Source organism: Ammospiza nelsoni, chromosome 1 (assembly GCF_027579445.1).
Source record: "Ammospiza nelsoni isolate bAmmNel1 chromosome 1, bAmmNel1.pri, whole genome shotgun sequence".
In the NCBI taxonomy this organism is placed as follows: domain Eukaryota; kingdom Metazoa; phylum Chordata; class Aves; order Passeriformes; family Passerellidae; genus Ammospiza; species Ammospiza nelsoni.
This window is the reverse complement of record NC_080633.1, coordinates 2,676,729-2,700,597: the sequence shown is the minus strand read 5'-3', so window position 1 is coordinate 2,700,597 and position 23,869 is coordinate 2,676,729. Positions and strand designations below refer to the sequence as shown.

The 23,869-nt window shown below is 43.4% G+C and overlaps 1 protein-coding gene and 1 long non-coding RNA gene across 2 annotated transcripts; both read right to left on the bottom strand.

Moving 5' to 3' along the window:
• Window positions 1-1,271: 1,271 nt before the first annotated feature.
• Window positions 1,272-11,591, bottom strand: LOC132079783 (meiosis-specific coiled-coil domain-containing protein MEIOC-like; the record flags this gene model as incomplete). The annotated part of the gene is made up of 6 exons (XM_059482619.1): window positions 1,272-1,513; window positions 3,305-3,485; window positions 4,650-4,778; window positions 7,360-9,127; window positions 9,618-9,719; window positions 11,560-11,591. Coding segments are annotated over 6 exons (2,454 nt in total), but the record flags the coding sequence as incomplete, so codon positions are not given.
• A 79-nt stretch (window positions 11,592-11,670) lies between these two features.
• LOC132081837 (uncharacterized) lies at window positions 11,671-16,412 on the bottom strand. The gene is made up of 3 exons (XR_009419751.1): window positions 16,283-16,412; window positions 11,966-12,074; window positions 11,671-11,715 (listed from the first exon to the last, which is right to left on the bottom strand). It is a non-coding gene; the product is annotated as an uncharacterized LOC132081837 (long non-coding RNA).
• Window positions 16,413-23,869: the final 7,457 nt, after the last annotated feature.

The window sequence follows — 23,869 nt, the reverse complement described above, 5'->3', positions numbered from 1 at the left end:
GTTAAAGCATTAAAATATTCCTAAATGCCCTAAGATCACAGCTTGGATTAATTTTTCTTCACTAGTTTTCACCCTGAACAACCACACTCTGATTGTCTAAGCCACACAATGGAGACTAATTAACAGCAATTAACTATATTAAACCTTCCACACCAAAAAAATAATCAGTGAAAGAGCTTTGGTAACCGAGTACATAATTAGGTTTGTGTAAATATTTTGCAAACATCCCTCTCCCAAAAAACCCCTATATACCACGTGTATATTTATATAATAATATACAGAGTTCCTGAGTAAATCCTTAAATCTGACTATTCAGAAGATTTGGCAAAATATTTAACTTCATATTACTAAAATAGATTTTTAAAATAAACATTCAATGAAGGCATTAAAATAAATAGGGAATGTGCCTGAAAAAAATATAGTACCAAGAACATATATTAGTAACAAATAATAGTTTTTTTATATGCAAGTGCATACTATGTTATATTGTTACTGGTTTTAACCCCACTGAGGAACCAAGAAATCTAATTTCTAATCCTGAGCAAGTTGTCTAACACCTGCTAATGTGCACTTCCACGCAGTTCACACTGCAAAGCTACAAAAATCCACTTTTTTAGTGGAAAAACCAAAGTGGACAATTCCATGGAAAAGCTCAGCTCATAATGGTTTTGCTGGAAACTGAACTGGCAGCACAAAACCAGCACTGAACACTGATTATTCCTGTCAAACAGAGATAACCTGTCCCAAAAAACACCACCACAGCAGCATGGATTGCTCCTGACACAGTGATGAGATGCAAACTACTCAGTGATCACTTTGGCTCCGGAAAGAACTACATACACATGGTGCAAAAAATGAAAATAAAACAAACCCTGAATGACTACCGAGTACCTTTAAATATCCTAAATTGTCTCATTAGCCAAATAAAAAAGAGAATTGAGTTTTTCCAGATTCTGGTTGCTCAGGTCCTGGCTGGGCTCAGAGCTGTGGGTAAGCACAGGAGGAAAGCTCAGCTCTTGTTCAGCTTCCCTAAAATGAAAATTTATCAGCAGCAGACACCTGCAATATTCAACTGCATCAATACCACTACAAACTGTGTCTCCACACCAGAACCACAGCACCACAACTGCAGCATTGACCAGGCACCTTAATTAACCCTTTTTTTTTAAATTAACCCCTTCCTGACATCCAGTGAAATCCACCTCTGGCGGTGCTGGGCAGGACCTGAGACCTTCCCTCCCCATCCTCGGCTTTCCATTTATTATCGGCGATTATTCCAAAATCTTCCTCTCTTCCTCAGCTTTTCCCCTTCCTCTGCTTTCCTGCTCCAGGCTGCTTTTCTCCTGGCTGCTTGTGCTTGAAGGACGAAGCTCTGGCAGGAGGAGTTGCTGGTTTTCAGGTCCAGCAGGAGGGGCTTTGGGCAGGGTCAGCTGCAGCGCGCACCAGAGCGCGGTGCGAGTTGCGCGCGTGGCTCCAGCCAGGGCTCGCAGGGCAGCTGCCAGGGCCAGCACATCTGCAACACAGGGAAACCTCATCAGGGGACAAGCCTGGAAATGTTATTACCAGCTTCTGGTTTCCATGATGGGATCTTTGGTGTCAAGATGACCCTGAGATGTTGGAAAGTCTCTTTTTCCCAGGTCCGAGATCAAAGAAGAAGACTGAATTCCTTGGCTGTCATTCTCAAGGTTGTTTATTCTCTGTTATCTATAAAATTCTTTCTCTGACCTGCTGAGATCTGTCTGGCAGGTTGGTTCATGGCACATTGACCACCTTCAGGGTGGTGTTTACTTTATTTACAATAATTTCCCAATACCTATCACCTATGTTAGACAGTCTGTCTCTACTCTAAACCAATCCAGAAGTGTCACCATCACAGCAGAAGATGGAGGCCAAGAAGAAGGAGAAAGACAGGATTCCTCCATCTTGCCTCTTGAACCCCCATTCTAAATCCCCCAAAATTCTACTTTTTCACCCTGTGACAAATTCCCTATCATTCTACTCAAACTCTTGTGGCTTGTAACTCCTGGCACAAAGGTGGTGATTGTTTCCATGGGCAAAATCAAAGGTACAGGTGTTTGTGACTCCGTGCCAAGGGCTCTGAGTCCTCTGACAGGGTCTGGAGCCCTCCAAGGCAGTCAGAGGAATGTCCTGGGTCAGGACTGAAGGCACTTGAGACAATAGCTCATGTTTAGACTTACATGTTCTTTATTTCTTATCTACGTCACAGTCTCACAGCAGTGAGTTCTGCAGCCTTTCATTAACAAGGCACAAAATGGCCAACTATCTCTTGGTACAATGTCTTTTAAGGATAAACTGTCCAATTAAGAAATGAAAACTAAATTATTTTTATTTTTAACCAAATAACTAATCACTCAAAGTCTGAAATATTTGCATTAAATCTAATCATAATCATCCACTTAACCACTGTGTCCTACTTCTTCTGCCTGGCCAAGAACCTTCCTTCTACTATTCCTGACTCACGCTTGGAGTTAAAAAGTCACATGGAACTTTTAGGAGTTATTTTAAAAATTAGTTTGCATATAGGACTAGTCTTTTAAGGGCACAACATTTTACATTCATTTTACATTTTAATTTTTGACATCTGAATTGCAAAAGCAAAACATTTTGCTTCTCTTTCCAGCTTATCACAAGAGCAGCTATTCCCCAGCCAAAGGAACTTCACTGTCCACTTCACTTCAGCACTAAGGAGTGAATTCCTCTTTTGTTCTGAGAACCAGGTATTTTCTGAAGAAAAATAATATCATCTTTAACCTCAAACTATAAATTGCCACATTTACTGCTGGTACAGATTATTCTGACTTTACTTCAACAGAATTTGGGAAACCTGGAATGTCATTCCTGGTGGGTTTGTGATTTAGGTAAGGTAGACAATTGTTCTGCACAACACTGGCTATTTTATTATTTTATAAGCTGAAGAGAAAATAAAGTTTAGCCATACCAGGAAATAATTCTACCTGCTTAAAAATGAGCACATTTTTGCTTTTAGGACAACCACTTATGGTTATATAACGTGACTGAAGTTTTTACAAAAACTCTTCCTAATCAAGAGAATAAAATAGCTTTTTTTTTTAATAGTAACAGGAAAACAACAATAACAACAAAACAATAGAACTCAAAGTAAGTTAAAGTCTTAAATTACCAACAAAATTAAAATGTATTTGCAAACTTCCTTGCTGAAGTGACAAAAATTGCTGGGTATTCCAAATTTACATTTTTATGTGGAACATACCCACAATTAAACCCTTGGAAAAGCTCTGAGGGCTGCAGGAATGGGCAGCATTACCTTTCTCATTGTTGCAGCGTGGCCCCCTGTGACTCCGGGGGTTTGCAGCATTCCCAATCTCATCGTTCCGACGTGCCTGGGTCACCTGAATGGCTTCCAGGTGCAGCTCCAAGGTCCTGGAGATGTTCCTGTGCAGGGGAGCACCACAGAGCCTCTCCATTCTTCCTATCAGTGCGAGCACCTGGCAGAAAACTCAAGTTATTGTTTCATGTCCTTGCTTGCTGTACAAATGTAACTTTTCTACTTTCAAACTTTGCAGCTGCTCTAAGTTCTCTGAGGCATGCTCTCACAGATTTCTAAAAGTCTTATCTTTACTATTTCCCACAATCCCCCCACTCCCAAATGTAGTAAATACCCTCACAAAGATCAAACAGCAACAGGACATCCCTTCATTATACAGAAACCTCTCCCCATATGAAAGAAAGATGTACTGTCCCAGTAGGGAGCAAAACCAGAAGCAGATCTTTAATAGAGACCATGTCAAAACCCATCGTTCCACAGAAAACTAATAACCCTATTTAAATTAATCAGTAAACTTTATCAAAAAAAAAACCCAAAAACCTAAGTACCCTTGAAAATTTAGTAAAACAACAATTACAAAAAAAAAAAATCACATCACACCCACAAATAGTTCTGTATTCATCATCCCCAAAAAGACTTCTAACTCCTAGAGATTACTTCAAAACCTAAACAAAACCAAGAAAGCAATCAAAAACATGACACCCCTCCAACCTAGATTTCCTTCTCTATCAATAACTCCAAGAAACTAACCTCTGGTTAGCTTCAATTTAAAAGACTATCCTCATAGGTTAAAAGACAACTGTTCTCATCAATTTAAATGACTGCTTTCTCAACATACCACTCCATCCAAAAAACCATCCCAAAGTTCACCTTTTCAGTTCACAGAATTCACAGAATCACTGGGTTGGAAGAGACCTTAAAGATTACAGAGCCCAACGCAGGCCCCAACACCTCAACTAAACCCTGGCGCTGAGCTCCACTGATCAGTTCTATCAGTGAACTCAACCACCAGTTCCAAAAGAGAACCACTACAAAACCACCAAACCCACTAAGGTTGATGAGTAAACCAACAAATCCCAGATTTGTTGATGAATAAACAAACAAATCCCAGGAGAAGTGCAGGAGTGCAGGCGTACCCAGGCACACTCACGGGCCTGGTCGGTGAGCAGGCGATCCACATGGGATGGAACTCAACCGCCAGTTCCAACTATCAGCCAAAGAAAACCACTACAAAACCACCAAACCCACTGCTGCTGATGAACAAACAAACAAATTCCAGATTTGTTAATGAATAAACACACAAATCCCAGGACTGCAGGCGTACCTGGGTGCGCTGGCGGGCCTGGTCAGTGAGCAGGCGATCCACGCGGGATGGATTCACAGGGAGCCGTGGCACAGGGCTGGGACTGGAGATAGACTGCCCTGGGAAGTGCCTTGCAAGGTCAGCCTCAGCCTGAAAGGGAAATAATTTGTCAGTGTGATGGTTTGAAGTGAGTACAGTGTGCTCAATCTGGTTTTGGCGCTGTTTGGAATTTTCAAGTGGATTAGGAGTGAGGGCCCGATCGGCTTCTGAGGGCATTGACAGAAAAACATTCCCAAATATCACAGGATCCCAGAGTGGTTTGGGTTGGAAGGGATCTTAAAGCTCATCTTATTCTACCCTCTGCAATGAATGCCTTCCACTATCCCAGGGTGTTCCAAGCCCCATCCAACCTGGCCTGGGACACTGACAGGGATCCAGGGGCAGCCACAGCTTCTCTGGGCATCCCATGCCAGGGCCTGCCCACCCTCACAGGGAGCAAATTCCATCCTTTTTCCATGAGGAGAACACTAAACCACTGTTGGTTTAATCCCAAGCTCCCTGAATGTAGATTTGCAACAGAATGATTTGGGTTGAGGAAGGACCTGCAAACTTCCACTATCCCAGGGTGTTCCAAGCCCTGTCCAGCCTTGGACACTTCCAGGGATCCAGGGGCAGCCACAGCTTCTCTGGGCACCCTGTGCCAGGGCCTCCCCACCCTCACAGTAAAACTTTCTTCCCAAATCTAATCTAACCCTGCCCTCTTTTGGTTTGAAGTCATTCCCCTTGACCTGTCACTACATGCCCTTGTCAGAAGTCCCTCTCCAGCTTCCGTGCAGGAATATTTCTCTAATTCAGCTCTCCCTCAGAGTTCAACACCTCTCACTGCTTGTCTCAAATGTCACATATTAAGATTATTAAGAAAAAAAAACCAACCAAAACCAGGCGATAACAGCAGCATAAATCACATCTCAAGTGCATTAGGATGAAACTCCATTTAGCAAAAACTGATACCAGCACTTGAACCCAGAAGATATTTTTCTTTAACAAAGAAAATCTTTAACACAACAGCCAAGCTTCCACTGAGAAAGAGTGGCTTAGCCAGGGTCTAACACAGACAGTGACTAAACATCACCAAATCTATTTTTGGATAGGAAATTCTGACACTTAAGTAAGAAAGACACAGCTAGCAGTAGATTCCTTATCTCATTCCTTCTCCAGGGTACCATGGATGTAAGAGAGAGGGGTCAGGTGCTGCACTCAAGGCTAAGTCCATATTTGTGCATATTTGTACTAAAAGTATGTGGTGACGTCCTTCTCTTTTTGCTTCACTTATTATTATTTACTACATTATTACTTGTTAGTAATTATAATTTTATTATTATTATTTTGTCCCTGCCTGACCTAACATGGATTACAAGAGCTGACTCCCCCTGCACTCATCATCTGAGGAATCTGAAAGGCATCCAGAAAAAAATAATGGATGGAGAAAAGGTCATGGAATCGTATAATGACACCAGGTAATTAAGAATTACAGTTAATAAGCAATTAAGTAAACTACGTGCACATTTAATATTGCACATTATTCCTGACTTGTGGAAATGCTTTAAATGTGAGATCCCTAGAAAAGTGGGGTTTATCAAAGGAGACAGGTAGGCTGTGACCCCAAAGCAGCTGCAAGGAACAGGTTTCAGAGAGCTAAAAGGGCTGAGTGATTAAACAAGACAGAGAAAATTACATAAAATCCCAGGAGGAGTTTCTCTCTCCTTGCAGTCATCCTCTCCTGAGGAATGTGGTTTGGCTGCAGGAATGGGAGCCAGGCTGTGGCTTGGAGGACTGAGAACAGTTTCTATTCTGTAACCACAAACCACCCTGAGAAACCCTGAACAGCTCACTGGGATAAAACTGGAACACTTGGAATGGACCAGAGCAAGGGGTTAATTAAGCCCCTTTGATTAATGAGTATGGGGGTAAACAACCCTCCTTTCATGATGAAATAAAAAGCAGGAGACAAAGACTATGAGGTGGTCTTTGTAAACAACTGAAAACAGGAGACAAGCACTGGATCAAGAACCATCCCTTGCTCACTTCCAGAGCATTCCTGGAAGGCCAGACAGGCAGAGAGGAGTCTTGTTTGAAGGCATCCATGAGAAAACAACACAGGCACCTCCATTCACAATTCCAGAAGTCCATCAGCAAGGCCCCACAGCTGATGATGGAAAGAAAAAGAAGTTTTCCAGGTCAAGCCTGCTCAGACACCTTTATCCAGTGATCAGGAGGCTTCTCACACATGGGAGTAGCACCCAGTGCATTATTAAAATCAGGGATTATGGCCAATTTATTTTCTGAGACCTGGCATGGAATTCAGGTATTTGACTCCTCTTGGGAAAGCTCTTCCTCCCTCTTTGGAGCACAGAGTTTTCATTCCCAAGTGCAATACCCTCATTATCAGTGTGATGCTCCCCCTGCCAACAGTTCTGGAATTGAGTCTAAAGCAGGAAAGTGACTGTAATGAGAGGAGCACAAACTGAAATTCCCTTTGGGAACAAGAAAAATATTGTAGGTTTTCTCTACAGACACACAGAGAGCGCCCGGGACTAGTTACTTCATTTTCTTTCTTACTACTTTACTACAAGAAGAAAAACCCCAACAAACCAAAGAAGAAACACCATAAAACTTTCTCTCTTAAAACCAGCCCAGTATTTATCAGGAATCACCACCAGCTGCGTTTTACCTTCTTCCTCTCCTTCTCCAGAGCTCTCCACTGCTCGTGGCACTCCTCCAGGCAGATGTGGAGCTCGTTAGCGGGGCCACCGCGGCTCCTGGGAGGCCTGAACTTGTTAAATGGGGCTGGGAAGGCAAAGCAGGGGGCACAGATTTCCCCAGGGAAGAGATCACTCATGAAGGGACTCAAGGGGTTGAAGTCGTCGCAGTGAAAAAGATCAACGAGGTCCGAGAATGGAAGTGGCGGCGGAGGGAAACTGAAAGCGTTTGCTGGTGGAAACAGTTGGTGATTAAATGGAGGGAAGCTGGGATTTTGTTTAAAATCAGACATGAATGGGAAGGAAGGAAGCAGAGATGGGTTGATGAAATCTGACAAGCTGCCACCGCTCTGCTCGTGCTTCTTCGGGAACACGTGCAAGGTCTGGTGGTTTGGGGCCGTAGATCCCAAATGAGGGATCCAATTCCTTCTGCCTCTTCTGTCATCTTTACCGCCACTTTCCTGGCTCTGCCTCTTTGGGAACCTGTGATATTTCTCAGCATGGTCTTCACCTGCAGCCTTCTGCTGCACAAGCCAGTCGGGTGAAAATTGAACGGGGAATTTGCGGCGCCGCCCGTCCTTGTTCACCCCAGCACCCTCCTGGGACCTTCCAATGGGTCTCATCTGCTTCTGGCTCTCTGGGATGAAATGAGGAACCCCCAGGTGACTGGAAACTCCATTTGATGTCTGTAAACTCCCATCTTTCCTGGGAGGGAGGGTGGGAAGGAGCTGGGAGTAAAAGGGGGGCTGTGTGAAAGGCTGGTGGGTGGGAGAGCCCCCAGACATGGTGGAAACCCCTGATGAGGACTGGGGGCTCGTTGCCATTTGTTTTCCATATGGAATTTCAGATGCAGCAGCTGCCAGACTGTTCCCATCCAGCCATGCACACCCCTGGTATGAGGAGTAATTCCCATTTTGCGCAGTGTTTTTCACAGATAAATCATATTCAGCTGCTTGAGGAGAGCTTTCCTTAGGGCCCATATGCACTTTACACTCATTATTATTAAAAGCATCCCCCACAATAAAGCCACAATGGCCATTTTGCACATGGCTTTCCTGGGGTTTCCTGCCTGTTTCTCCAGAAAATGGATTTTCCTTAGGGGGTGGGTTGAAAAAATGAAGGGATGGATGGACGGGTGACTGAAGTTTGTGAGCAGCTGGGAAGTTCTCATATCTCTTAGAGAACAGGTGGCTGTCCTGGGGTACTTTATCCCAAGAGTTATCACCAGGCTGATTGGAAAGATCAGGGGAATACTTAGTTTGTCCTTGAGCATTATTTTTCAGTGCTTTTCCTCTTTTCCAAAACTCCTTCTGGGTGCTGGGGTTTTCTTTCATCCTGTTCCGAGCAGAAAAAGGGCTAAAACTGGACCCACATTTTTCATAATCTCCATTTAACCTCCTGTGGTCATAATGCTGGTTCCAGCCCCCATTTGGGAAGGAAAACCCTTCCTGGGGAGCTGTGGTGCTGTTCTGCAAGGAGGAATTTTCAGGGTTCTTCAGGGCATTGCTGGGATGAGCACAGGGAGAGAGCCAAGACTCGAGGAGCTGAAGGTCCCCCAAACCTCTGTGCAGCATCTCCACCTCAGGAGGCTCCTGCAGGGGTTCCTGGTGGCAGCTGGAGCCCAACAGGGTGGGAAAATCCTTGGGTTGGACCCAGTGCTGAGCCGGCAGCCCTGGGAACTCCCCATTGCTGCCCAGATCAGGTGCCCACACAGCAGGGAACAAACTTGGCAGAGAATTCCTGGAACAGAGTTAAACCAACCTCCCATCAGGATTTAAAACATTTCTTGCTTTAAAATAACTCACACATCATGCACAGCTCTCCTCAAAAACAGGAGGAATATTCCCACAGCAGCTGAGCAAGTGCTCTGTGAAATCTCATCACCCACACTGTTTATTCTGCACGTTCAGAAATGCAGAGTTTATTTGGACTTATTAAATATCTCAGATTCCACTGTGTTCTGTCAGCTCCCTACTGGTTAAAATTAATTATATTTTTCCCCCTCTTCAAATGCTGTAAAGCTGATGGAAAACTTGTTAAAATTTGCATTTTTAACAGTTCGGTATTGTTTTTTATACCCGCAAATGAAGTAAAAACACTTCCACATTTTAAGGGGATTTGAAAGGCTGTCATTACTCAAATTAATTAATTAAAAATCTCTATCATATATGTGTGACAATGGGCATAAAAACCAGCACAGGAATTGTAAGAACCCTCAAAAAAAACTCACCAATCTGTAGCTGGCTCTGGCTTGTTTGGCTCCTCTAAAATGCTCGACACCAACCCAAACACATCAGGCCCATTGCCAGAGTAAGAAAGATTTATTGGTGCCCTGAAAAAAACAAAACAAAACAAAAAAAAAAAAACAAAACAAAAAACAAAAAAAACCCAGAGTAAAAGTGTTAAGTAAGTAAAACTTATTAAAGTTTTCTCCTAAACAAAACAGGCAAAAAAGATCAAACCTTTATCTTGGCAGCATTTTTTTTAGTTCTGAATTTATTGTATCCTCAGCATCCCTCTACAGAAATCCCTTCCTGCATTTGTGAATTCTACTGCCCAAGAGAAGTAGAATTATTTTCCTTCTTTCTTTACCAGAGACTTTCCAAGCAACAAAAATTTCCCTCTCTTTCCAAGGGAAAAAAAAAAACTGTTTCATGAACATTCCTTCAAACCTTGACTGTCTTGTTTAGAGCATAAATAGAATCACTACTCTCAAAGTCTGGAGCACTCTAATTTACCTACTGCCAAATAATTCAAAACTTATTATGTAATCTCCAAAAAATAATTTATTTGTAAGGTATATATACTTGAACCACTTTTCAATCCCCTTCTGGACAGGTCAAAATTTTACTAAATATTTCTGGTAAACACTCAAGGTTTCCAACAATCTTTAAACAAACGCAACTTTTTACTTCTAGTGCAAGATGAGATTTTCATGGAGTTGTTTGTAGTAACTCCTGACTCTTCCTCACAATTGAATTACAAAGCTCTCCTTCCCTCTATCCTCATTATTTTGCTCCAATAAACTTCCCTTCCTTCCTCACCTTTCAGGGTTCTTGAAGATCTGAGATTTTCTGGTCCCACCTTACCCAAGGCCCCTTGGCTGCCACACAATTGCTCACTGACTTTGCTGATTAACAGAGACCATAAAATTTGGACAAACTCATATTAAAAAAAAAAAATCACATTTTTCATCTCAGTGAGAATCACACCCTGCTGGCTTTTCAGACCTCACCGGTTTCACCTCTAACTCAGTCCCTGATTTACCCCATGATTGCTCAGTTTCCTCTCCAAGGAACCTGAATTTAATTTAGGATGCTCAGAAGTGCAAAGGTTCTTGAAAATGTTCTGTGAATGCAGAACTGATATTTGATAACCAGATCTTTTATGTGCTTTGGTCAAATAGCAAAGTTTTTTCTTTTCTTTTTGTTCTTTTTTTTTTTTTTAAGGGAGGCCTCAAGGAATTTTGAATATCCACAGGCTCAGAATGGGTGTAGACATGAATTAACCCAATAATTTACATGAATTAACCCTAATTCCAAAACTTGTTTATTTTTTAAAGCTAGCTTGCAATAATCTAAAGGCTGCTTTAAGAAAATACCGTATACTTTATTTAGCAAATTGCCACTCTTTGATTAAAATTAACTCTCACAGCTGACACCAAAGCTGTGATCTTTTATTCAAAAATACACCTCACTCTGACATTTCCCACTGAAAACCAGCAAAAAAAATTAAGGTTTTTTGCAATCCATCATCTTATTTAACTGTTTCCTTTCAGCACCTTGTGAGCCAGTGGACTCCACTTTCTGCTCAGCTCAGATTTTGCCTTTCTTATTAAGCAAATGATACAAAAAATGCAGTGAGGTATTAGAAATGTTCATTAAAAGAGCATTTTCTCATCAAAAGTTGCTGTGTCAGTCTCTATCACCCAAAAAAAAAGTTTCTATCACCCTCCAAAAAAGGCAATATTCGGTCACTGTCACTTGGCTTTAGGATGAAAAAACAAACCCCACACACCTTTTTTTCACAACCTCAGTAATAACCACAACAGAGCAAAGAAAACCTGCTGAGTCTCCAGAGATGCCTGAAACTCTCCCAAAAGAATCCAGAATTTGTTCTGTAACACAAGAAGTGACCCAGCGGCCCCAAGGCCCCAGCAGGGATGCTGATACCTTTTTTTTGGGCACTCCTGGAAGGCATTTTGGGATCCAAAATCCTCAGCACACCCCAGGCAGTCCCTGCACAGCTGGGAGGGCTCTGGGGGCGTGGGGGGACTGGGGACTGTTCCGAGGAATGGGGAGAACAACTGGGTGTCCATGGTTTGCCTCCTGCAGGGAACAGAGAAAAAAAAAATGTTATTTAATATTAGATGTTCATCCAGTGAGCAGGAAAGGCAGCAAAGCCAAGCTTTGCTTTTGTTTCCTGAAATAAATGAATTTTTCAGCACTGCGTAACGTAACCACGACAAAAGGATCAAGTCTAAATCACGTCCCTCCCTTGCCTTACACTAACCCAAATCTGTCCTCCAAAAATAAATATGCATAAAATAAATGCAATAAATAAATAGAGTTGACTTACTGCACAGCAATAGGAATTCTCCACGGGTTTCACATTTTAGGTGTTGGTGTGGCACCTTCACAGCTCTATGAGACTGGGAATGCACCTGTGCCAGGCAAACACATCCCCTCTGGAAAACAAGAGCCATCATCCCTGTTACACCCCAAAAAACACAAAATATTCCAGTGAAGAAGGGAGAGGCATCTGGGAACTCCACAGAGCAAAATGTGGGTAAAGAAAAGTAACTCAGTACTGCTGCAGAAAGGAATATTACAAATAAATTATTTCTTCCAAGGTTATTTATGCCAAGAAAAACTGGAGCAGATGGTATTTGAGGCCTCTTCAAACCTGGAATTCTCTGAATTTAATTTACTATTAATCCTTGGCCTACTGAAAGCTGTCCCAGACCCAGATCTCCATTCCTGGAGATTTTCTGGAAAGGTTGGACAGAAATATTCTCTGGTCATGTGTGTTTTTACCAAGAGCAGGGCAGAACAACTCTGCAGTGAATAAATTTATTTTAAATAAATAAATAAAAACTTTACACAAGTTTATCACTTGCTACAAACTGATTTTGCACACCCAAACCAATCCCTATTAAATAACAAAATTAGAGGCATTAAGACCTCAAGGAGACCACACAAATATCCTGTAAAATTCCATATAAACAGCATGGAACATATGAACAGCCTGGCAGTGTTTATTTAACCAAATATTAGGTTAAATAAATGCTAATATTAGGCCAAAATCCCACAAGAATTTAGCAGCACACCCACAGCCCCTGGTCCTGTTTGGGCTACCAGGGAGCAGCAGACAGAGAGAAATCCCTGCTCCTTGGCCAGAGAATAAAACACTTGTGCACAGATTAAAAATAGGATGCGTAACAAATGGATTCATGTTTTATTTCCAGAGCCATTCATCACTGCTGATGGGAGCTGTGTCTAAAGCCCAGGAGAAGAGGGACTTCATGTACCCTAGATAAGGCTCAGTGCTTCCACAACACTGGAGCCTGTCCTTCCCCCCAGGCAAACACTGAATTCTCCTCAGGGGTTTACAGAGGAACCACTAACAAGCTGCAGGAAAAAAAAAAAAAAAAAAAAAAAAAGGGATGGAAACTCAGAATTAAAAAGCAATTAATTAAATTAGTTAAATTTAACTCAAAAAATCAGAGTTTAAAAGCAATTAATTAAATGCGGCCTTAAAAAAAAAAAAAGAGGGGGAAAAAATCAAATTATTTCATTTATTCCCCTGCAAATCCCAGGAAAGCCACTGGTCTTAATAAATCACCATCAAAAACAACAATAAAAAACTACATCTAAAGCCCAGACAGGTGTGGTGGACTAATTTTTTCATTCAAACAGTGAAGAAACAGACAAAAAAAAAACTATTTACCAAAACCATTCACTATTTCCAAAAGCCTCAAGCAGTTCCTTGGACTTAAATTCTCTGCCAAAGTTTCTTTTGAGGAGAAATACATGAGCACAACCTCATCAGTAAAATGTTAATATTTCAGGTATAAATTTATACAAAATTAAATAGCATGAAAGCTATTAGACATTGATATTGTTGTGGTATTTGTGACAAGAAAAAAGGAGAGATTTACATCAGATGTGAAGAGAAAGTTGTTTCCTGTCAGGGTGGGGTGGCCCTGGCACAGATTCCAAGAGAAGCTGTGGCTGCCACATCCCTGGAAGTGGCCAAGGCCAGGCTGGAGCAGCCTGGGACAGTGGGAGATGTCCCTCCCCATGGCTGGGGGTGGAATGAGATGATTTTTAAGGTCTCTTCCAACCCAAACCATTCTGGGCTTCTGTGATCTGCAAGATCAGTGAAAGATGTGTCTGAGACATTTTCCACATAGAGGATTCTCCCAGATGGGGCAGCTGGAAACAGAGACCTGAACCCTGTGAAAATCCTCTCTCAGCCAGGATTCCACAGCAGGAGACTGCCTGGAACCCTGATTATTGAGAATTTCAGATTTCTGTGCTGCCAGACCCCAAGAGAACACTGCACTGACCTGAGGCCATGGAGAAGCTTCCAAAATGGAATGACAGAACTGGGATTGTGGGTGTGGAGTTTGGATAGAAGTGTGTGATACCACAGGGTGGGAAACTCAGAGTTTGAGGGTTTAGAATACAGTAATGGATATAAAGCAAGATGGAGGTTTGGGGTGGAGGCTGGTCCTTCTTCTTCACCTTCACCTTCCTCCTCCTCCTTCTTCTTCATCTTCTTTTCCAAGTCCCCGTTGCAGCCATGGGTGGTTGTTTATTGGGTTAAAAGTGAAAATAATTTCAGTGTCATTTCTTAATTGGACAGTTGATCCTTCAAAGGCCTTGCAGAGAGAGAGATTGGGCTCCATTTTTAGTTTGTGAGAGTGAAGTGCTGCAGAACTCAGGGTTTGTGAGTGTGCGACAGAGATAAGAGCTGATAAACATCCGAGTCCCAACAAGAAATTCCATCTCACACATTTAATCCTGACCTTGGCAGAAAAGAAGCAAAAGAATTGACAGACACTCCCATGTTGCTCCTCATCACTGGAAGGGTTTTGCTCCCAGAGTTGTCCAAAGCCCTGAAAGCAGTTCCAGACTCGTGGCTGTCATTCCAAGATGCCAGGAGCTGCTGGCAGAGCATGGGAGATCCCTTGGGCCACCTGGAAGGAGTTTTAGGAATTTTCCTGGAGAATCCTAAATTATGCCAGGGTTATGAACATCTGGGGGACTGGAACAGAATGATTTGGGTTGGGAATGGACCTGCAGGTTCCACCAGACCAGGCTGCTCCAAGTCCCAACGTCCAACCTGGCCTTGGGCACTTCCAGGGATCCAGGGGCAGCCACGGCTGCTCTGGGAAGCTGCTCCAGGGTCTCAGCACCTTTAGGAAGGTTTTTCTCCTCTTTAGATGTCAGAAGAGCTTGTGGTTCATATCAGATTAAGAGTTCTCTGAGAAGATATTTTATAAGCTGAAAAATAACCTAACCACAGCTAAATATTGCTCCATTTTACAATCAGGAGAAACTGCTTTCACTGACATGAAATCCCACCTGACAGGGCTCTTGATTTTCCAAAAAAGCATTAAAATTAGCCAAAAGCCTTTTTAGAATCAGTTACCCTAAAGCTGCAGGATCTCCCTGCCCCAGAGCACTGCAAGAACATCCCTGATAACAACAGCAAACAACAGCCCTGCAGCATTATCACACCCACACTGAGGGGATTCTGCTCTCACTCCTTGGCAGGGGAAGGATTTCCTGTTTATTCCTAGGGTTTTGTTTCTTGGCAGGATAAAACAAGCACAAAAAAACCACTGTTTTGTGGCTTTTTGAAGATTTTTAATAACTCCCACCTATGGATATCTTAATCTGTAGCACACAGGGACTGCCTGACTCATTCAGGGTGCACTGCCAGGGATTCTCTGAAACCACTGGGTAAAAAAATAAAATAATAAAAAAACCCAAAATAACCCAAATCTCTAAATTTCTTTTTTGGGTTTCCCAGGAAATGAACCAGCAGAAGTAAACAGGCAAAAAAAATATGCAAAAAAACCAAATTCAGGGAAGAAAATAGGTCAGTTATTCAGACCCCTTAATATCAGGGATAAAACTATAAAAATGGCAGATTACTGAAGACTTCCCTCTAAATCCTGAACTCACATCATCAAAAAGATTTGTCACAGCAGCAAAAGGAAAGGATCCTTTTCAGCAGTCAAAGAATCAAGAAACTTTTTTTCTGAGGAAAATCCCAAGTCTGCCAGACCACTCTTAACTGGGTCAAAATCACCTTAAAAAAAGCACCTTTTAAGGAGGGGGAACAAGGTGTGTGTGTGTGTGGGGGAATAAAAGTGAATAAAATAAATTTTAAGGTGTGTGTGAATAAATAAATAATAATAAAAATAGTAAATTAATAATCATAAATAAATTAAATTAATAAATTTATGAGGTGTTTGTTCAATACGTGGGTTCTGTTACCCAATTACAATTAAGAATATTCACAGGCTCACAGGCCATTTGTTTATTTTGTTTTAACACAAGAACCTAAATATTCATTTTATACCAACAAAGATTTTTGGGTTTGTTTTTATTTTTTTTTTGGGTGCATGGAAACTTCCAGCAGTTGTTCTTCAGGACTTTGTGGTGAGCCTGACAAAGCCAAGAACAGCTTGGAGGATCTGCTGGATTTCCATGACCAGAGGACGACTCTGACACAACCAGGGAGAGCTGCTCCACCTGCTCATTGCAACATTCCCTCCAGGTGCTGAGGTTTTATGTAACATGGTTATTTACCATAAAACAAACCCCTCACCCAAGTTTTTATTTCTGCTGCCCTGCAAAAGCTCAGCTTTGGGCTCACCTGTGGCTGGCACTGCCCAGGGGTGGCACTTGGACCATGTCCCTGTCATCAGCACCCAGGTTGTCTCCTCTGGAGCGAGCAGCATTGCGTGCAGGCTGGGATCAAGGCTCCTAAGGAACAACTTCTCCTGTTAAAAGCAATAAAAAACCCAAAAAAAAGCAGTTACCAGGTCTGTCAAAGCTGTATTTGTACACAAAATTCATTTCTAGCTCCTCCAGTCCAGCCATCCCTATCCCAAAGCCAGACAGGGAAATCCATCCTGCCAGGGAAGGGGTGAGAACTCACTCATGGGGAATTTTGGAAGGCATTTTATCATTGTTGTTGCTTTTAATGAAGGGATGCTACTATTTTCAGGCTAAGAATGATTTATTGCTCAGATAAACATCAGTCTCAGAGGCTGTGAGATTTTAGAGGAGCAAGCAGTCGGCCATAGCTCAGAGTAGTCATAATTTCTTTGTTACAAGACAATACAGAACTTTCTAAACTAATAGACAGCTGCTATAGGGTTTATTTTGCTTTTCTGACCCATCACCTTTACTCATTTCTCCTGCCCTGTGTATACTTTTGTCCAATGGGCTTTTGTCTCACATGCATAAATATATTTCTATTATAACTCCTAAGCTCTCAGCTCACTCCATACAACCACTACAGTATAAACCCTTCACCATCTTAGCAATACAATTTCTCACTTATTTAAAGCATATTCTCTTTCTTACAACTACAGAAACATAAGTTTGATTTTTCTACTTAACATCTGTATATTATATTTTTACACCAATCCAAGCTTGTTTCAAAGCTACAAATCAAATCCTTCAGTGCTCATAGAAGTTTCTGTTTTTTCAATTCCCACAGAATTTGAGACAGGACTTCTGATTTTGATGATGTGGTTTATTTTTCTTACCTTTTGCATAGATAGGAAGGGTGAGTTTGGTTTACATCTTTACTGTATGGTTTGAAGGTTACAAGACTCTTAGTTACAAGACTTTTAAAGGAGTTATTGACTACTAAAACACTGCTAACAAGGATATTTATGTTTTTAACTTAAATGCATGAATCTGAAATGCAAGGAACTCTCAGAACTTTGGGCCTGTAAACCAAAGCTTAGAATTAAACCCAGGCTTTGCTTTGACCTTGGAAAAGGCTCCCAAACTGAGGTGCTAGAAGGGAGAATGTGGATTTATAGTTTAAAGCAGAGAATGTTAAGCTAAGTAGAGGAAGTTTAGAGTTTTAAAGTTTAAGATATATGAAAAATTAAAAGTAGTTACAGAAGTAAACAAGGAGTTTATAATACAGTACTGTAGCTTTGTGTGTTATAACATGATTGGATAAGAAAGCTCACACTGTAGCATGGATCCATAAGACAAAATAGTAAAGATTAAATCAAAAAACAAATATCCTGGGCATAAATATCCTATTGGCAGTGTTTTATTGGTCAACAACTCCTTAAAAAATCTTGTAACTAAGGGTCTGGTGACCTTCTGCGCCATGCTGTGAAGATGTGAGCCAAGCTCACCCTTCCTGCCTTATCAACTATATTCTCTTATCAACTATATTCTCACTGTACCAATTTTTTGGTTACCAGTAGGAGAAAAATTTTTTAAAAAAATAAATCATGAACAATATTATCAACAGTGCATTTAATGCATTGCAAAGAATTAACATAGGCAATAGAAAAAAGGAATTAGAAAAAATAGAAAAAAGGGGAAGATAAGAAAATAAACTGCACCATCAAAAACAATTCAGAGGTCCCAGCTCAAATTCCTTCCATTATTCCCCACAAGTGAATTATCAGAGTCAGGCATTGGAGCAGGATGGCAGGGGAGTGCTGGAATCCATCACCATCATCACTGGTGGAACCACCAGCAGTGCTCAAAAGGGATCTGAATGTGACACGTGGGGACAGGGCTGGACTTGATGACCTCAGAGGTTTTTTCCAACCTGACCAACTCCCTGTTCCCAAGAGCATTCCAGGCGGAATGTTCTGATCCCAAAATCCTTCCACTTTGACCCATCACAGCACAACCTCCCTGCCACAAGGGACTGTCCAGCTGTGGCTGTCCCCTGCCACACGTGTGACACTTGTCAGGACACAGCAATGTCCCAGGTGACAGAATCAACACCCTGCACAAACCTAAGGCTTCATCTTCACTGAACTTCACTCAGAGCTTTGAGGCAGCGCAGCTTTTATGATTAATATAAATTAGAATTTAAATTTCGCAGCAGTCACGTTATGATAAATTCTCCAAACCTGACAAAGCAGCTGCTCCTGTCCTAAAGGAAGGAGATGATGTCAGACTGTTGGAGCCCTGGGTGCTGAGAATTTCAGATTTCTGTGCTGGCAGGCACTGACCCCCAAGAGAACACTGCACTGACCTGAGGCCGTGGAGAAGCTTCCAGAATGGAATGACAGAACTGGGATTGTGGGTGTGGAGTTTGGATAGAAGTGTGTGATATCACAGGGTGGGAAACTCAGAGTTTAAGGGTTTAGAATATAGTGATAGATATAAAGCAAGGTGGAGGTTTTGGGGTGGAGGTTGGTCCTTCTTCTCCCCCTCTCCCATGGGTTTGGGTGGTTTTGTGTAATTGGATAAAAAGTCCCCATTGCAGCCATGGGTGGTTGGTTATTGGATTAAAAGTAAAAATAATTGAGGTGTCATTTCTGAATTGGACAGTTGATCCTTCAAAGGCCTTGCAGAGAGAGAGATGGGGCTCCATTTTTAGTTTGTGAGAGTGAAGTGCTGCAGAACTCAGGGTTTGTGAGACTGTGACAGAGATAAGAACTGATAAACATCTGAGTCCCAACAAGAAATTCCATCTCACACATTTAATCCTGACCCTGGCAAAAAAAAAAAGCAGCAACTCCATATCCCACTGTGGCTGATTCCCCCCATCCTGCAGCACCAAATCACCAAGGATTTGGCTGATCTGATGTCCAACCTGGATTTTGCTCCCAGAAATGGGATCTCACCACACCAACCTTTTATCAGCTGTTTTTCTGTCGAGGCACCCCTCACCATACACATTATTGATCTGGTTAATCATTACCTCTGTGCCACAACCCTTATTTGCAACTTCAGAAGTAGATTTCAAAAGCACTCAGGAATATCCTGAAGCCCAAACAACAATCCATTGATCCCTCTAAAACAGGAATTCCCTGAAATCATGGGAAACTCCCAAACTGTTGCAGGTGCTGCGTTTGGAATTCACAGCCCACACAAGAGTCCAAGTGAAGCTTAAAATTCACACAGGTGCTCAAAACCAGCTTTGGGTGCCACCCTTGTGCTCCAGCCTCCTAGAGATAAATATATTTTCCATCTGTGGCTGCCACAAAGAGATGCTTCTTGCACTAGTGGGAAATAAAAAGGGGATTTCAGAAGGAAATGGGGAAGGCCTGAGAACTTCCAACCACATTACAAGCTCCAGAATCAGGTGCCAGGTTTGAAGACCCACATTTCCCTCTAACACTTTTTTTTTTTTTTCTCCTTATTTTATATTTAGGCCTGCTTTACAAAGCTACATGGCAGAAAGGTTTTGGGGATAAGAGGTTCCAACCAGCTCCTCAATTCCATCCCTGAAAGAAGGCAGTGATACCTTTGACAGGTGCCTCTTTCTGAGCCAAAAACCCCCACCCAAACACAAATCATTTCTGCAACATTTCTATTAAAGCCTCTAATTCATAACCTCTCCACTGACTGAAATTCTTGCTTTAGTTAAAAAAAAAATTAATAATTTGCCAGCAGATAGTTTAGAAACAAAGCCCTGCTCAGACATGCTCTTAAACCATTTCAAAAAATTACCAATATTGTTTTTAATGATAGATCTTACACCTCTACACTCCTGATTGTTGCCCAAAGCCACAAATACTCTGAACACTTATCTCCCACTATTTCTAAGTGTTTTACTCTGAAGTTTCACCTTTTTTAAATGCAGGCTACATGAAAATAAAAGGGAATGGAATTCACCTTCACTTACAATTCCTGTCACATTTCACACTCCATTATCTCCTAGTAGTCCCAGGATACACAAGGGAATATTAAACAAACAGGTAATGAGATTTTACTGGACTTCCACTCACTTTAATGACAAATAATCCAAAGGCACCATAAGTGCCTGATTTGTAGATAATGTCCTGTGCTGTAAAATAGGATTATTGGTACTAAAATAAACCTTTTTGTTCAGGAATATAAAATCCCAGCTGGAGTTACAAAATATTTCTCCCAGTTCATTCTGACCTATCCAGTACAGTTAAAATTCTACTAAATCAAACTCTTTCCAAATATATCCTAAAGTGCACAAAAATGCTGAAATTATGCATTGCTGAATGGGGAAAACCCACACTTACTGAAGTTACAACTGCTGTAACATGTGGACAAATAAACAGAACTTGTAAATCAGCCGAACAGAGATCAGGACACACTAAATATTATATAAAGTTTGTGTCTTAATTTCATTAGACTATTCAAATTAGATATAAAGTCACTTTTCCCATTTGATTTCCTCCTCCCTTTGTGAAAATAAAGTCCTAATTAAGTGTCCTCAGGGCTTCAGATTGGAACAAAGCACTGTGACAACATCCCTTCAAACACCTAAACTGTTTCTAAAGAGGAACAGACAAGTTTTTAATGTTTTCATTACCTGGTTGGGAAGTTACTACACATCTCAAGATGACAGCAAGATTCTCAAATTTCCTATTCACTTTGAGAAAAACTTTTATAGCCTCCTGCTAGGAGGCTCTGGAGCTCAGCACCACGAGATAACTGGAGAAATCTGAGTTTTATCAGCACTGGTATCAAATAACCACCTGAAAGCTCTGAGAAATCTGAACACTGAACACTACTAGGAAAGTAACTCACCACACTTTTTTTTAAACTACAGCAATCTCAGCCAACGTTACTGTGCAGAAATCACTGTAACATCGGTGATCTGATCATGAAATCAACATCAGTATCACCAATATCAGCAGAAATCAGTATCCTGGGTGGTCTTCCAGATGTTCAAACCACCAGCATCTCTCTGGACACCCTGAATTATCCTCTGGGCAGCTCAAGCAGCCGTCTGGACACCCCAAATTAGTTATCCCCTCCAGACACCACAAGTTATCCTCTGGGCAGCCCAAGCATCCCATGGACACCCCAATTCTCCTTCAGACAGCCCAATCATCCCTCCAGGCACCCCCGAATTATCCTTCGGGAAGCCCGAGCATCTCTCCAGGCATCCCAAGTTATCCCTCCGCACACCCAGAATTAGTTATCCCCACCAGACACCCCAAATTATCCTCTGGGCAGCCCAATCACCCCTCCGGACACCCCGAATTATTCTTTGGGCAGCCTGAGCATCCCTCTGGACACCCCGAGTTAGTTATCCCCTCCAGACACCCTGAATTATTCTTTGAGCAGCCCAAGCGTCCCCCAGACACCCCAAATTATTCTTTGGGCAGCCAGAGCATCCCTCCAGGCACCCTGAATTATCCCTCTATACACCCCGAGTTTGTTATCCCCTCCAGACATCCCGAATTATCCTTCGGGCAGCCTGAACTTCCCTCCGGGCACCCCAAATTATTTCTCTGGACACCCCGAGCATCCATCCAGGCACTCCAAGTTATCCCTCCAGACACCCCGAGTTTGTTATTCCCCGGGAAGCCCAAGCACCCCTCCGGGCACCCCGAGCATCCCTCTGGACACCCTGAGCATCCCTCCCAGGCACTCCAAGTTATCCCTTCAGACACCCCGAGTTAATTATCATCCTGGCACACCCCGAGCACCCATCCAGGCACCCCAAGTTATCCCTCCGGACACCCCGAGCTTGTTATTATCCGGGCAACCCAAGCGAGTGATCCCCTCCGGACACCCCGAGTTTGTTATCCCCTCCGGACACGCAGAAACCTCATCCCGCATCCAGAGCCAACTTGCACCGAGACCAACCCGCGCAGCCGCCGGGTCCCACCTGCCGTTCCCCGGCTGCTCTCCCTGCCCCCGGCACAGCCCAGCGGGGCAGGGGCGGCCGGAGGAGCCGATGCCCGATCCCGTCCCCGGCAGCAGCGGATCCCCGCTCAGCCGCGGTTACCACACGCGCTCCGTTGCCAGGCTATGACAGCAAAGCGTCTCCTCCGCCCTCCCGGAGCCGCGGGACAGCGCGGGAAAGCCTCGGGACAGCCCCGGGGAGCGGCCCCGCCGGTGTCACCTCGGGCTGGCTGGGCCACGGAGGCTCCCGGGCGGCGGGGCCGGGCGCGGGGAGGCCCCGGAGGAGAGGGGGGAAAGCGGAGCTCACATTCGGCCGCCGCCGCTGCCCAGCCAGTCCCGGCCCGGGAGCGCTGATGTCACCGCAGGGCCGGGCGGCGCGGGGACGCTGGGAATTGCAGTCCGTGCCCCAGGACTGGGAATTACGGACCGTGCCCTAGGACCGGGAATTGCAGTCCGTGCTCGAGGACTGGGAATTGCGGTCCGTGCCCGGTGTGCCCGAGGACTGGGAATTACGGACCGTGCCCTAGGACTGGGAATTGCAGTCCGTGCCCCAGGACTGGGAATTGCGGACCGTGCCCCAGGACCGGGAATTGCGGACCGTGCCCCAGGACCGGGAATTGCGGACCGTGCCCCAGGACCGGGAATTGCGGACCGTGCCCGGTGTTCCCGAGGACTGGGAATTGCAGTCCGTGCCCCAGGACTGGGAATTGCGGTCCGTTCCCGAGGACTGGGAATTGCGGTCCGTGCCCCAGGACTGGGAATTACGGACCGTGCCCGGTGTTCCCGAGGACTGGGAATTGCAGTCCGTGCCCGGTGTGCCCGAGAATTGGGATTGGGAATTTCGGTCCGTTCCCGGTATCCCGAGAATTAGGAATTGCAGTCCGTGCCCGGTGTGCCCGAGAATTGGGATTGGGAATTTCGGTCCGTTCCCGGTATTCCGAGGATTGGGAATTGCGGTCGGTACCTGGTGTGCCCGAGGATTGGGAATTGCGGTCCGTGCCCGGTGTGCCCGAGATTGGGAAATGGGAATTGAAGTCTGTGCCCGGTATCCCGAGATTGGGAATTTCGGTCCGTTCTCGGTATCCTGAGGATTGGGAATTGCGGTCTGTACCTGGTGTGCCCGGGATTGGGAACTGCGGTCCGTGCCCGGTGTTCCCGAGGGCGGGATCGGGAATTGCGGTCCGTTCCCGTTATCCTGAGCTTTGGGATCGGGAATTGCGGAACGTTCCCGTTATCCCAGGTCAGGATCCCCTTGCCCGCGGGGTTTATAATGAGCTGAGCCGGTTAATGAGGAAACGCTGCCCAGGTGGGAAAGCAGCGCCCGCAGGTTTGGGAAATGCGGCTTCTCCTCCCCAATTAGCGCCTAATTGTGCTCAGGTGATCATTATTCTGTAGTTACGTATAAATATAGAATATTTATTATTATACACATATATGTGTATATATATGTAAAAGTATATCTATGTATAAGTATATTAAAGTATATAAGAATAACGTATAAAAATAAGTAAAAATATCTATTTGTATATATAGAAAAGTATATAAGTATAAATATATAGAGAGAAATATATATGTACATGTACATGTGTGTGAAAGCATATCTATAAAAGTGTATCTGTAAAAGTAT